General features: G+C 44.2%; 1 protein-coding gene across 1 annotated transcript; it reads right to left on the bottom strand.

Annotated features, from left to right (window-relative positions):
* Window positions 1-1,434: 1,434 nt before the first annotated feature.
* LOC129604917 (uncharacterized) lies at window positions 1,435-4,876 on the bottom strand. Its single transcript, XM_055513360.1, has 2 exons — window positions 4,832-4,876; window positions 1,435-2,454 (listed from the first exon to the last, which is right to left on the bottom strand). The coding sequence occupies exon 2, from the start codon at window positions 2,436-2,438 to the stop codon at window positions 1,572-1,574; it is 867 nt and encodes a 288-aa protein (XP_055369335.1). The 5' UTR covers window positions 2,439-2,454; window positions 4,832-4,876; the 3' UTR covers window positions 1,435-1,571.
* Between the last annotated feature and the right edge of the window lie 10,481 nt (window positions 4,877-15,357).

Here is a 15,357-nt window from a genome sequence, read left to right as displayed (position 1 = left end):
TGACAGTCAACTGAAATCAGCGAAAACGAACCGCTTCATCTATAGGAACGCTGGCGGAGCCACTGGTTTCCGAAACAAACTTTTGGCTCGGGGTCCTCCATGTCAAATACATCCATAACGTCACCCAAGATGCTGTGCTGCTTCTCAATGGGCTCATCTTTCTTGTCAGATTCATCCTTGTCCATTCTTTGACAAGAGCTCTCTCATATATCCGGCTATTATGCCACGTAAAACATTCCAATCATTCGCCGTGACAGGCATCGTCATGTCAGAAAGTGTCGCCGTCTTTGAGCTGATAAAGGCGCAACTCCCCCGTGGTGTGTCGTGGAAATCTTTGTTTTTAAGAAATCTACAGGACAACGTCAGTGTGATGAACCATCTCAAAGTTTACTCCCATGTCGTCACGGATCACAATCACAGTACTGTACCTCTAAGACGTAAGGCACATCTTGCTACACCATGTACAAAGTATCCACTGAAGGACTGAGGACACAAGACCTGTTAAAAAAAACCCAACATGTAAATGTTGACTGCTCCTTGATAACGAAAATACAACAAAAACCCCTTCCCTTCTTTATCAGCATTTTCTTGATTATAAGAAGTAAAAGAAGAAGAAGCAGGGGTGTGGTGGCTGCAGAGACTGGCGGTCCTGTGCCGGAGTAGGGCCATTTTGAGGGTTGGCGTGTGCTTGTCTCCGGGGAGCCGGAGGCGGGCCTCCCTGCCAGTGTGCGGGGGCGGACCTGGGAGTGAAGACCTGGGTGACCTGCATCCGGGGGACTCCCTCTGGGGGTGCCTGCCTGTGCCCGGAGGGGTGTCTCTCCCCTGGGGCGCTGCCCCTGCTCGGGTGGGGCGCTGCCTGCCCTAGCAGTCAGACGCCCTCTGGTGACTGCTCGGGCCTGTTGCAGGGGGGGTTGGCGGACTACTCAGGCTACAACCTTCATTATGCCCTGGGCGGAGGCTGGCCCTCAATGCACAACCGCAGAGTACGTGTGTGGGTTTGAGTGTAGCACTACACGGGAGAAAGGAGACCTTCCCACGTATGTGTTAGAAAGAGTTGTGTCCATAAATGGTTCCAAAATAAAGAGACACAAGACTTCAACTGGGTTTTGGGTGGCATGGCAGGATTTTATCAGCTGTGTTGATGCTGAGGTAGCCTCTCCTCTAGTGCCACCTTCTGACCAGTTTAAGTCATTGCCTTGACAAATTTCACAGCAGAATAGCACACAGTCGACTGAGAGAGTGGCAGCAGACTTGTCAATGATCTTTGAATTTTACTTTGCCCTGTTGAAACCATAACAAATTCCAGTGTGTCTGCTTTTGGGCCCAGATGTGTTCTTGGTTGTAACAGAATCAGTGACTTTTAGAATTAAGTTTGAAAAAAGATGCATAGTGTTTCAGATTGAAGTAAAACTTTAATTGAACTTTAATTTTAGAGAAAACAACACAGTGAAATTCACCCAAGATTTATAAGCCATTGTAGACATTACTCTTAAGATTACATCTTACTGAAATCACAGTGATTAAATCATTTCATCCATCACCAAAGTAATTTATGACTTAATATTTTTTCATTAGTTAGTGAAATACAAGTACTCAATGGCACCTTCCTTTCCTCCAGTGAGGTTTTTCTCAATGACATTGACCCCAATCTCCTTAAACGCTTCCACAGCAGCTTTGTTGGTGAGCACAAAGACAGTCTTGATGGGGTTTTCTGGGCCGTCTTTTTTGTACCACAGATTAATGGTGTTGTCTTCATTTGCCACATTTAGATCTTTGTTCACTACAGTGTAGCCTTGAGCTTGATAAGAACGGTACTCATCTTTATTGACGGAGACTTTCAGATCTCTGAGGGCATCCTCCTCATCATTGGTCAGTTGGTACCAGATGAAGACTGAGTTTTGGTTGTTGGCTTTATCCACACGGTTATAATTTTTCTTGAAAAGGTCAGCATGCTCTTCAAAGGTGGTAGTCACAGTGATGGCAGAGACGTACATTTGAGCAAATCTTTTACCCCACAGGTGGATGTAGCTTTCTCCACTGTTCAGATTACAGGACATTTTCTCCCAACCAGCTAGGCACTTTGCAACTTCACTTTTGATGCCTGTGGTAAGATCAATCTCCATTATGGGACACTCGGTACTGCAGGGCCCTACGTAGTACCACAGGTAGATAGAGTCTCCACTTGCTCCTTCATTGAGGCTTTTCTCAATCTTGCTGAAACCTGCATCAATCAGGCCCTGGGCCATGTTATCATTATAGGAGAACTGGATCCTCGAGATTGCACTGGTGCTTACTTGTTCCAATTTGTACCAGAGGAATATTTCATTTTTTCCAGATTTGCCGAGATTTGCAGAAAGTTTGATGAAGTTTTCAGCAATCAACTGTTGCTCATCCACTTTAGTCAGGGACACCTCAAGCTTTGTAAGACAAAGACCCATGGTTGGTTTGGTTTTCCTGCACAAGAGAAAATTAACAAAATCATGAGTGAACACAAACTGATGAAAATTCAATTCAGTTTTATTTATATAGCACCAAATCACAACAAGTTTATGTCAAGGCACTTTACAAGATAAAGTTAAGACCTCCAGCAGAACCTGGCTGAATGTTGGTGGCCATCTGGGTGAATGATGGGAGGTTATTGGATAGAAGCGATAGAAGAAAACAGAGGAGCTCAGTGTATAAATGAAGTCCCCCAGCAGTCTATGTCTATTGCATCTTAACTAAAAGATAGTTTCTGTGACTAACAATCATTGCCAGTGACCTGAACCATCTCTAACTATAAGCTTTATCAAAAAGGAAGGTTTTAAGCCTGATCTTAAAAGCAGAGTGATTAATTATTAAAGTTGCTGGACCTAGACAGTGATTTCTTGTCATTTGGAGGAAGACGCTGATGAATGTTTTCTCTAATAGTGATAATTTTATTAATAAAGTAGTTCATAAAGTCATTGCTACTGAGATTTAAGGGGATAGTAGACTCAACTCAGCTATGACTCTTAGTCAGCCTGGCTACAGTGCTGAAAAGAAACCTGGGGATGTTTTTGTTTCCCTCCATTAAGGAGGAATATGTTTTTCTAGCAGCACGAGGTGCTTTTTTATATATTATTAGACTGTCCTTCCATGCAATGCAGTTTACATGTATTGTATTGTTGGAACACCACTGCCTTTCTAGTTGTCAGGTCCTGTGCTTTAGGCTGCGGATCTCTGACTTATACCATGGAGCTAACCTCCTCTGATTCACTCCCTTCTTCAGAGGAGGAGCCACTGTGTCTAGCATTGTACGTAGAGAAGCTGCAGCATCATCTACAAGACAGTCAACCTGTTCATAAGGATTAAAGAGACTGTTCTCTGTGTAGCTACAAGACAATGTCGCAAAAGATGATGGAATCATCTGCTTGAATCTGGTTTTCGAGAAGAACTATTAAATTATCAATTTCAACCCCATATGTCAGGACAATATTGAGAGTACAGTATGATTAAAAAGATGAGTGGGTTCATTTACATGCTGAGTGAAACCGATAGTGTCTATCAGTGAGTTAAAAGCAGTGCTGAGACAGGTGCTGTCAATATCTACATGAATGTTAAAGTCTCCCACTACAATGACTTTATCTGTGCTAAGAACTAGGTCAGATAGGAATTCAGAGAATTCAGTTAAGAACTCCGAATATGGAGCAGGAGGAAGGTAAACAATACAAAACACAACTGGCTTCTGGGTTTTAGAGTCTGGGTGAGAAAGGCTCAGAGTGAGGCTCTCAAATGAGTTATAACTATGTTTAGGTTTAGGAGTAATTAATAAGTCTGAGTTCTAAATTGTTCCTACTCCTCCACCTCTACCTGTACTTCTAGGAACATGATAGTTAATGTGACTCATCTAGATGAACATATTCATCCTGCTGCAGCCAGGTTTCAGTAAGACAGAACAGATTTATGTGATGGTCACTTATCAAGTCATTTAATAATAGAAATTTAGATGAGAGAGCACTGATATTTAATAAACCACACTTTATTAACTTACTGTTAGTTTGTTTTGTAAGAGGAATGGTTTTAATGTTTATTTTTAATTCTGGTAAGTCACTCCTCTTTGATTTGTTAATGATTTCTATGTGACTCGTATAGTTTAGGTGGACGGGAAGCAGACACAGTCTCTATGCAATAACTAAGACTAAGAGTGGGTGGCGGCTGTGGAGAACATGCAGAGAGGCGTGTAAGACTGCGACTTTGCGTCCTGAGCTCTCTCAGTTGTCACGGAGTAGGGAGGCTAAGCAACATGGCCATGTTGCTAGAGAGTAGAGAGGCTCCGTCCAACGTTGGATGGATGTCGTCTCTTCTAATCAGCCCAGGATTTCCCCAAAAAGTGCTCCAATTAGCCACAAAGCCCACATCGTTTTCTGGCCACCCCCTAGATAACCAGCGGTGGTGCAATGACAGCTAAGTATACATGTCATCACTGGTCACAATGGGGAGGAGTCCAGAGAAAACTACTGTACAGTGTCAGACATTGTTTAGGCAAACAAACACATCGACTCAATGTTAATTTTAGTGACTTGTTACATGTTACTTAAGTAGGAAATGTTACATCATTGATTACCTTGCATTTAAAATTAAATCAGATCAGCACAGTCCAATAGAAATTTTAGGCCTCTAGCTTGTCATAAGATTGTGATAAACGTCAAAGTCTCAAACCTCAAGACAATCAAAATTGGACCAGAGAAGGCTCCAGTCTCATCTTATATTTAGATTCCTTGTGTACTACATCTATGTACAAAAACAGCAGCTAATAAAAATATTTCTAACTCAGTGGTGAAATGACTGAAATCAGTAGTTGAAGACTTACGTTTGTTCAGATGTTTTGTCTTGGAAGAGTAAGATGAGAGTCTGATGTGTGATGTTCCCACTGAGAACCAGCTGCTCTTTTATAGAGCACAGAGGCGTTGGAGTGAAATGAGGGGAGGAGTCTTGGCAAATCATCAGGTCAGGTTGGGTTGGCCTTATCTGATGATCTGAGCCAATCCTGTCTAAATGAGCCCATCATTTACAGGTGGGCAGCGAAACCCCACTGATGGTGGAATGTGTGGCCTTCAGCCGACTTTCTTCAGTTGAAAGAAGCCACTTGGATTGGTGGTGAAACCTTTCTACTGAAAAGAAGTCCAACTTTTCTTTTTTTTTCCCGGCGTCCTGTCCAGCAGTTCAACAAACAGCATCTATTAGGCTGACTTTAGGCTGACTTTCGTATTGTGATGGAGTTTTGTTCTTCCTAAGGGAGTACGTAAGGAAAATATATGCTCATCTTGGTTATTGGTTCATTTTTTTGTTTTGTTTAGTCCATCCTAAATAAATGTGATGTCACTGCATTGGTGGACAGGTTGAGTTTGTGCGTGTGGTGTGTGTGTGAGTGGGATAAGGGTGCAACCAGATGCTGAAATCAAGCAAATCAATGAACCAAAACAATAGCCACAAAATAAATAAATAAATAAATAAGGATGTACCTTAGATAACTGCTGTACTGTGGTTAACTGTGAAATTAATATTAATATTAATCTTAATAATAGCGTTAAGGTATCCTTTGTGAGGTCTGGCCATTCTGACTGCGACGTTTGCTGAGCTGTATAATATTTTGATCCAGTCTATGAATAAATCTCCAACGTTGACTTTATGGACAGTGGCTAAAAGAAACTTCCAGTTCACTTCAAAAGCTTTCTCTGCATCTAAGATGACAATGGCTGATTTTTTCTAATTTTTAGCAAGTGATTTACAGACTATTTTTACATCTACATTTATTAGTGAAATTGGTCTGTAACTTAATGGAAGTGTAGGGTCTTTTCCTGGTTTTTGGAGCAGGCTTATAATAGCTGAATTCATATTTGCGGGCAATAAATTCTGTTTTTTAACTAAGCTGGGTTCCAGCATTGACCAGAATTCCTTATAAAATTCCGTTGGGAATCCATCTGGTCCTGGAGCTTTTTTATTGGGCATCTCCTGCAGAGCTTCATGTAGTTCTGCCAAAGATAACAATGAGTCTAGAGTTGTGGTTTGTTCTTCCTTTAACTTTGGCAGTTTTAGTTTATTCAGAGGACGTCATTGGTCAGGGAGGCAGCATATGTCGTCTCTAAAGATTAAATTTTTTGTTCTAATTCTAATTAATGTAACATTTCTTTGTTTTTTCTTGTGTGATGAATATGAAATAATTCTGCCACGTATAACTGTCTTCCCAGTCTCTCAGAGAACACAAGATGAGGTTCCTGGTGTATCGCTGTTTTCAATAAAGGTTGACCAATCTCTCTTCACATAACTGATGAATTCTTGATCATTGAGTAATGGTGTATTAAATCTCCAAGGATTTAAATCTCCAAGGACGCCTTTGTCAAGGAAACAAAAAACATGTTCTGACAGTTTCTAGGTAAAACTGACAACTTGTATGTTTCTTTGGAAACCACACCTACACGATGTCGACATCCAGCCTCAAGAGAATTTTTTTTTTTTTCTCTTTTTGTTCTGTCCAGCAGTTTAACAAGCAGCATATCTTATGCTGAATGCCATATTGTGATGGACAGCTTTGCTTTAACAAGAGGAGTATATATAGAATATTAAGTTTCTGTTTCTGCAGTTAAGTTTCTGCTTTAGGGTGTGTATGCGGGAGGGGGGGGTAGGGGTGCAACCAGCTGCTGAAACCAAGCAAATCTGTTAAGTAAACAATCGAAGCAAAATAAATAAGAAGCAGGGATGTACCTTAGGCTAACACATTCATAACTAAACAACTGTTGTACTGTGGTTTACCTTGGAGATTAATACTAATACCAATAATAGTGTTAAGGTGTGTGCACATACAAACATATACATATCATATACATACATATGTGCATTGTTATACATGTCCCATACTACTTAATAAAAGTTCAACACCACAATTTCCATATTCATACATTATTGATATTGGTAGTGATAAGTATCAGTAATACTTACAGTTGGATTTGGAAAGCCTGTTCATGTGTTGAGTGTTCCACTACAAGGTTAGTGAAACTGTAGCTTAATATTATTTACCCAAAGGGTGAGGCAGACGTTGGTGCATGAACAATGCCACTTGTGGAAGCCAGGGTGATGTGAGGAGCCTTCACACCTGCCCTCCTGGAACCTTCAGTTCCAGGGGTGCAGGTGTTGCGACCCAAGCCGCCCACACAGAGCCCCCCAGGCAGAGCTGCAACAGCCACAGAGACAGCACCCAAGGCCAGAGTGGGCCACCGGGGGTCAACGCTGTTCGCCCCATGAGAACCAGGGGCAAACACTCCCCCCGGCGGGAGGGTCGGCCTGAAAGAGTAGAGCCCGAGGACCCACGGTCCGTAGGGAGCCCGCTAGGAGATGCCCCCGCGCCTAAAGTGGGACCCGCCCCCAGTCCACCACCCCCACACGAGCGGAGTGGGGCCTACCCCATCGGCCCGACCTCATCCCCTGGCACCACACCGGCCTGCAGCACAAGGTGGAAAGGCCTTTTTTGCATTTGGTGGGGGTCAGCAGAAAAGAGAACACCCAGGCAGACGATCATCGTACCCCGGGCGGAAAACCGGACCCCTACACTCCAACCGCACCACACGCATACAAACTCACACAAACACAGATGCATACACCCACCCACATGTACAACCCACATCATCACATCAACACACACACACCCTAAACTCTCTTACAACAAACTAGTCAATCATACGTGAACCAATGCACTCTCAGATACATTCTCGCTCCCACACCATTCGCTTGATCACATACGTGGGGAGGGTAGGTCTCCGGCCTGCTGTTCATGTGGCCCCAGGCAGGGACCGCAGCTCTCCCTGAGCCCCGCCCAACTCCCCCAACCTGGGGGAAGCAGAGGGCAGCTGAAAAGGCACCCCAGAACCCTGCAACCCAGCTTGGACGTGAGTGTGTGGAACTAAAGTGCACTGAAGGTGGGTGACACCTCCAGGAGCACGACCGCTGGCTGACGGTGTGTCCCCCGGACAGTGCACCCCCTCACCCTAAATGTCTTTTTGCAGTTAAAACTGGGTGGTGATCTCTCCACCAGGGCCAGTGGCCGAGGCCACAACTGGCCTCAGCCCCAGGCCCCAGTGAAAGAGCACACCCCCGGCCCTAAAAGTATGTGTATGTAGCTAAGTATGAGGAACTTTAGGAGATAGCCAATTTTCCGAGGGGTCCAGCAGACAGAGCCATCAATGGAAAAGGCTTCGTCTACTGGCCCCCCCGGAAGGAGCCCCCAGATTCCTAGACGAGTGTGTATGGCTAATGCAATTAAAACTGTAGAGCATCCCACTTGGAAGGGACGGAACCACTTCTCGGTAGCCCCGGTCCCTCCATGAGCAGCATAACCCTTGCAGACCTAAGTGGATGAATGTGGAGAAATGTAGTTGGGAAGCAGAGCACCAGGGTCCGCAGAGCCAGGTTCCTGACTGGCTCTGCTATCCATCCCACCACCCCCCCACAACCCCCAGCCAGGAAGAGACAGCCGAGACCCAGGGACCGCAGTACTACTGCCCAGGCGCCACACGCAGCACAGCCAGAGCCATCCTCACCCTTCTTTCACACTTACCCATTCTCTCACTCAAGTATGCCCATGCTCGCCCCGTGTAGTGCTACACTCAAACCCACACCCATTCTCTGCGGTTGTGCATTGAGGGCCAACCTCCGCCCAGGGCCCAATGAAGGTTGTAGCCCGAGTAGTCCGCCAACCCCCCCCCCCCCCCCCCCCCCCCCGCAACAGGCCCGAGCTGTCACCAGAGGGCGTCGGACCGCTAGGGCAGGCAGCGCCCCACCCGAGCAGGGGCAGCGCCCCAGGGGAGAGACACCCCTCCGGGCACAGGCAGGCACCCCCGGAGGGAGTCCCCCGGACGCAGGTCACCCAGGTCCGCCCCCAGCACACCGGCAGGAAGGCCCGCCTCCGCTCCCCACAGACCGACACACGCCAACTTTCAAAATGGCCCTACTCCGGCACAGGACCGCCGGTCTCAGCAGCCACCACACCCCCGCCGCAGGGGACCCATGCGACCAGCCCAGAGTCCACCAGTCCCGTTGTCCCGGTTCCTTAGGTAGGCAGGCACCCCCAACCACAGCAAAAGACACACCACAATAAAGTGTCTTCTGTCCTGCTTCTTCCCTGCCATTGTTGTGCGAGACAGCGCGACAGTCACTTGGTAGAGGTCACGTCAAGTATTTATTTACAATCTCAAATACATTATATATACAATAATACTAAACACATCTGCAAGAATTAAAGACCACTAATTAATTATAACTCAATTGATAAAATATTTGTCGGATGCCAGGTAACATATAAATGAACATCGGATATAAGACATTCATTTCATTTCCTTGTTTCTCAGTCCAAACAACCTCATATCTGAGCTACAGTACAGTTGTCACGTGACAACAAAACAAAAGAACCATCCGTAAGGATCTGTATAAACGAATCACGAATGAACTGGAATGCTTGCTGCTCGCCACAGAGCCTGAGGGGCCTGGCTGTCATGTGTTAAAAGAACGACTCCCAGAGGATGGACGCTCAGTTGAGTGGGGAGTTGTCTAGGAAATTTGTAATAGAGAACGGTACACCTCAGAGTAGTGTGGTTAGTCCTGTGCTGTTTAATATCATGATCAAAGGTGTGTTTAGTGGGTTGGATAAAGGTTTGGGAAGGTCTCTTTTTGCTGACGATGGCGCAATTTAGAAGAGAGGGAGGAACAGAGCTGTAGCTGCCCTTGGTATCAAAAAAAAATTCACAGGAGAGTCTCTAACGGGTGCGGTGAGTTTATTTGCTGGTGTCATCCACAGAAGTTTGACCAGCAACACTTGAACATCCTTCAAGCATCGTGAAAACTAAAAATGAACAAAGTTGCTGCTTAATGGTCACTCACATTTAACAAAGTGCAAATAAACTCACATATACCATAGTAACACACATGTCTACACATAAATGCAGAATGTAAGCTCTGAATAAAGCACGGTAATACACACAAAAAATGACTAATGTGCACTGCTGCATAAGCACGTGAAAATATTTAGTTTCCCAAAGAACAAATATTACAACCAATGTCAACATTTAGGGTTCTCTAAAATTTTTGTTTACTGATACGATGAGTCAAAATGACATACCTCGCTCCGCTTACCAAGGGTGCAATAATTAGAAAACGTGTTGAAGTCTTCGATCTTAGCATCGCTAGCTTGACTGACTGAGCGAGGTAAGAAAAACTCAGCTATGATTTGTAAAGTGTTTACATATTACCAAATAGCGTTAAATAAAACAACATCATAATAAACGTTACAGTAACATACAAACTTACATTCAACTTGAAGAAACCTGAAGGCAGTGAGTCTGCCGTAAATCTCCGTCTGCCAACCCCATTTATTCTTTCACCAGGCAATGCACCGCTGTGCCCTGAGGGTCACCCACACGAACACTCTTCTCCCCCAGGGTGAAACACAATAAAACAACAGGGAACACACCGCAACCACACATGAACAAAGGGTCAAACCACCTAACTTTACCTTTACATTACTTAACGTTATCTATTCCACAATAAACACAAAAACGCTACTTTACCCATAATCCTTAGCAGCTCAGGGCGGGAACACCCTGGGTCGCTACACTGCCCCCACCTAAAAGGGTTAAGTGTCCCCACAACCCTTACAACACAATGTCAAAACACAATTACTGACTAACAGTCATCAACCAAATACAGTCACAGAGTCATGACATTAAGTCAAGGTGGAAGCCTTTGTGCCCGGGTTGGCCTTCCTGATGCCTCACCCCTGGTGCTAGGTTCATTACCAAGTTCTGCATTGTCCCCGTTGTCGACAAGGTTTGGAGAGGAACTGCCCCTTCCATCTTGTGCAGCAGGGGCCAGGGAACGGTAAGGTGCTAGTCTGTCTCTGTGGAGCACCACCCTCCGACCTTGACCTGGCATCCGAACTATGTACACAACCTCAGAAATCTGCTCTACAATCTCCCCAGGTCCTTGCCAGTGGCTCATAAGCTTGGGTGAGAGTCCTAGCCTCCTCACTGGGCAGTAAACCCACAATCTATCCCCCGGCGCAAAAACAGGTCCATGGGCTCGTGCATCATAAGCCCTCTTTTGTCTGACCCCTGCTCCCCTTTGGTCTCCAACTGCTAGATGATGCACTTTGCCTCGTCTGTCCTTCAGCCGTTTCACATAGTTCAGCTTAGGCCCTCCTTCAATCTCTGGCTCGGGCGCAGCACCAAACACCAGGTCCACAGGTGTCCGGAGCTCCTGGCCAAACATCAACAGTGCACGCGTGCACAGACTGGACTCCTGCACTATAAGGTACGCCCACAGGACCAGTGGCAGGTGCTGTTCCCAGTCTCTCTGGTGCCAACTGGTCAGTGTGGCAAGCTGCATGGCCAATGTCTGGTTAAATCGCTCAACTACGCCATCACTTTGGGGATGGAGTGGTGTAGTCCGGGTCTTCTTCACCCCCAGACGCTTGCACACTTCGGTGAACAAACGGCTTTCGAAGTTCCTCCCCTGGTCACTGTGGAGCTCACTGGGGACCTAACTAATTACTCCTAAACCTACAGTAAACATAGTTATAACTCATTTGAGAGCCTCACTCTGAACCTTTCTCACCCAGACTCTAAAACTCAGAAGCCAGTTGTGTTTTGTATTGTTTACCGTCCTCCTGCTCCATATTCGGAGTTCTTAACTGAATTCTCTGAATTCCTATTCCTAGTTCTTAGCACAGATAAAGTCATTGTAGTGGGAGACTTTAACATTCATGTAGATGAGATAGATGACAGCACCTGTCTCAGCACTGATTTTAACTCCTTAATAGACACTATTGGTTTTACACAGCAGGTAAATGAACCCACTCATCGTTTTAACCATACCCTCGATCTTGTCCTGACATATGGGGTTGAAATTGATAATTTAACAGTTTTTCCCCAAAACCCTTTGTTATCTGACCATTTCTTATTAACTTTTGAATTTAGCATAATTGACCTTACAATAGCTGGAAAGAAATGTTACTATAGCAGATGTTTATCTGACAACGCTGTTGCCAGATTCAAGCAGATGATTCCATCATCTTTTGCCTCAATGTCTTGTAGATACACAGAGAACAGTCACCTTAATCCTTATGAACAGGTTGACTGTCTTGTAGATGATGCTGCAGCTTCTCTGCGTTCAATGTTAGACATAGTAGCTCCTCTGAATAAGAATTCAGTGAATCAGAGGAGGTTAGCTCCATGGTATAACTCAGAGATCCGCAGCCTAAAGCACAGGACCCGACAACTAGAAAGGCAGTGGCCTTCCAACAAAAAAAATGTAAACTGCATAGAATGGAAGGACAGTCTAATAATATATAAAAAAGCACTTTGTGCCGCTAGGCAAAAATATTATTCCTCCTTAATTCAGGAAAACGTTTTTTCAGGAAAACTCTTTTCAGCACTGTAGCTAAGCTGACTAAAGTCATAGCTGTGTTGAGCCTACAATCCCCTTAACAAAATTGTCAGTGAATTAAAGTTGAAGTTTAGCAATAATTTTTCATCAGTTACACCCTGTTTCAGCGACATAAAATGGATCAATAACTTCTTCAGTCTGAGGAAAGCTACAGATCCTTAAAGAACTGGCTCGTTAGGTGGACAAAAGACTGAAGAACCATCCCCTAAAAAGGACACAAACTGTAGGAGCTATAGGAGACACGCTTCTGCTCTTGATGGAATCAGCTGACATGACTTTAGACATCCTCGCTTGAGTCAGATATATTATCATCAGCGATCCATCGCTTTAATGTCAATAGTTTTAAAGTTAAACAGCTCATAGAAACAGGAAACACATACAATTTGAAATGGCACAGTAAACCAACCTATAGTGGTAATATTATTGCCACTTTAAGTGAAACTAAGAGCAAATCTAGGTATGTCCTGTACGTATATGCTGTACCGTGATTATATACTTTTTGGAATAGCTATTAAAATACTATTAAATGCTAGGCTATTAAAATGCTCAGATACCCTGAAGAAAAACACCACAGAATACATTGATTAAATGAATTTATTTTAGGAAGCCAGCTCTATACCTCTCCCAGTCAAGTTTCCTTGAGCATCTAAGTCTTTAATTCACTTTGTTATGTATTTTATACCACTGGTCTGTTGTTAAATCAGGAAATTGCTGAGTTACATATTCATGTACTTTATCTTTCAAATTTTTGGGTAATTCAGATTTTCCGTTGCTTCCGGTCAAGTTCACCATCTTTACCAAGTCTGTGTAAGCGTCAAAGGGGATGAGCGCCATAGAAAAATTTCTCTCCTCTTGAGAAACAGTTTTTGAAGAAATACTCTTCCCTCTCTGCTGACAGAGCCCGCAAGGTCACGTCTTGAGGACACCACACAGCCGAGGTGTTGCTGGTGTTGGAGCAGGTTGACTCCAACTCCAAAATCAAGAACTGCAGCTCATCCACTGAATAGTCCTCTGCCTTAGTCTGGAATAGTTCACGGCCACAGGAGGTGTTACAAACACCCCCAAGACCAGACAGAACAGAACCCAAAAGCAGTAACAGGCGAGAATGGCAGAATACAAAACGATATATTTATTATACTACACAAAAACAAAGGGTCACTACAGAGTAGGCAAAAGGTTCATAAACTAAACTGAGGCGCACTGCAAAGCAGGGCCAAACAAACTAGACAGAGGAATAATACAAAACAGAAGCCACTACCAAACAAAACTAGGACACAATAGGTCGCTGCACTGAGTAGCCAAATTAGGAGGAACAGGGCTGATCACGATCCAAACTGAACACAAGAACCAACCGTCATACAATAAGCCAGATGCAAACTGAGAGTCCACCATAACACACTGACAACTGGAGGAGTCTCCATCCTCCACTTAAATAGTCCTCCAGTTAATGATGTTTCCGGAAAGAAACAGCTGCTCAGTGCCGCCCTCTGAGGTTGGGAGGAGACTCACAACAGGAGGGTGGGGAAGGGCTGAATTTATGTTTTCGAAGTTGCGCTGGTGTGCTGGAAAATTTTGGTTCTAGGCGAGCTTCAAGCTCCACTACTTTTTGGCTTGTGGTTTCCAGTGAAGCCTTCGTGGTTTCCAGTTCAGTTGTTGTGATCTCCATCTTCTTCCCCATAGCATAAAATGCCATTTTAAAAGCAGCAAGCTCTTCAAAGCAATATGGCGTTGCTGCAGACCCTGCCCTAGATGAAATAGTGGTGGGCTATAGAGAACAACACATGTTTGGTTTTAGTTTAGTAACAGAAAGGCAGTTGGTGGTTTAAGATAAGATCTTTTTATATCCATAAGCCATAAACCTACCGCTTTCTTTTTAAGGAGCCTAACTGTCTTTGCAGTGCCAGGTGAGGACATTGCCCCTTTACTTTTTTTGCCATGTGGGGAGGCTTTGCGTTCCTATAAAGGAAATAGGATCACATTAAATAGTTTAGTTTGGATGCTTAGGATTAGGATGCTTACAGTATGTTTAGTATGTCAAATAGGCATGTTTGCTTACCTTTGCCGGGATGCGTTTTGTTCCTTGAGACTGAAAAAACGGTGCTTCCATCATAAATATTAAAGGGGTATCTCTGGGCCAAAACTATTTGGCGGAAGAATGTGCACTTGTTATTCAACAGTAATCTTCAACATATGTGGACAGAATAGTGAATTTGATTGGTTAGACCATGCCACAAGATACCTGACCAATTTTATTTTTTTTTTTTTATTTATAAACCCTTATTAGTCCCACAGTGGGGAAATTTGTTCTCTGCATTTGACCCATCCCCCTTGGGGGAGCAGTGAGCTGCCACATGAGCGGCGCTCATCAGACAACATTTTGAAAACATTGATATCAGCGTTTCAGATAGCACTGTGAAATATCATTTTTTGGAGAAACAATCACGTCACTTCTTTCCAAGAAAACTGGACAAGTAAGTAGCGAGAATATATTGTGTGTATGTGGGCCAATGATGAGATGAGTGCTCAAGCTGTGCAGCGAAAAATTGAAGAACAGATTGGTGTTTGGCTGGGTTTGTCTACTATTCGTTCTGCGCCTAGGAAACTTGGATGGAAATTTTGAAAAACACGCTTTAGCCCAGTGATAAGGGATTGCATCAAGACTGCCAGTCTAAAGCAAGCTCTCCAGTGAATATAGTCTGGGAAGACGTGGCATGATGTTCTTTTTAAAGATGAAACAACTGTTGCATTGGAACACTTTTCCCGGCAAAGTTTTTACAGAATAAATTACTTTGTTGTTAAACCAAAGCCCAAACATCCCATAAAGCTCAATGTCTGGGGAATGATTTCACATTGGGGAGCCAGTGCCTTGGTAATCTTTGAGGGAATTATGGACAAACAATATTTTGA

This window comes from Betta splendens, chromosome 12 (genome assembly GCF_900634795.4).
Source record: "Betta splendens chromosome 12, fBetSpl5.4, whole genome shotgun sequence".
Taxonomy (NCBI): domain Eukaryota; kingdom Metazoa; phylum Chordata; class Actinopteri; order Anabantiformes; family Osphronemidae; genus Betta; species Betta splendens.
This window is presented reverse-complemented; position numbering and strand designations above follow the sequence as displayed.

Bases quoted from the DNA above. Each gene is read 5' to 3' on its own strand.
- LOC129604917 (XM_055513360.1), bottom strand. From the start codon at position 2,438: ATGGGTCTTTGTCTTACAAAGCTTGAGGTGTCCCTGACTAAAGTGGAT.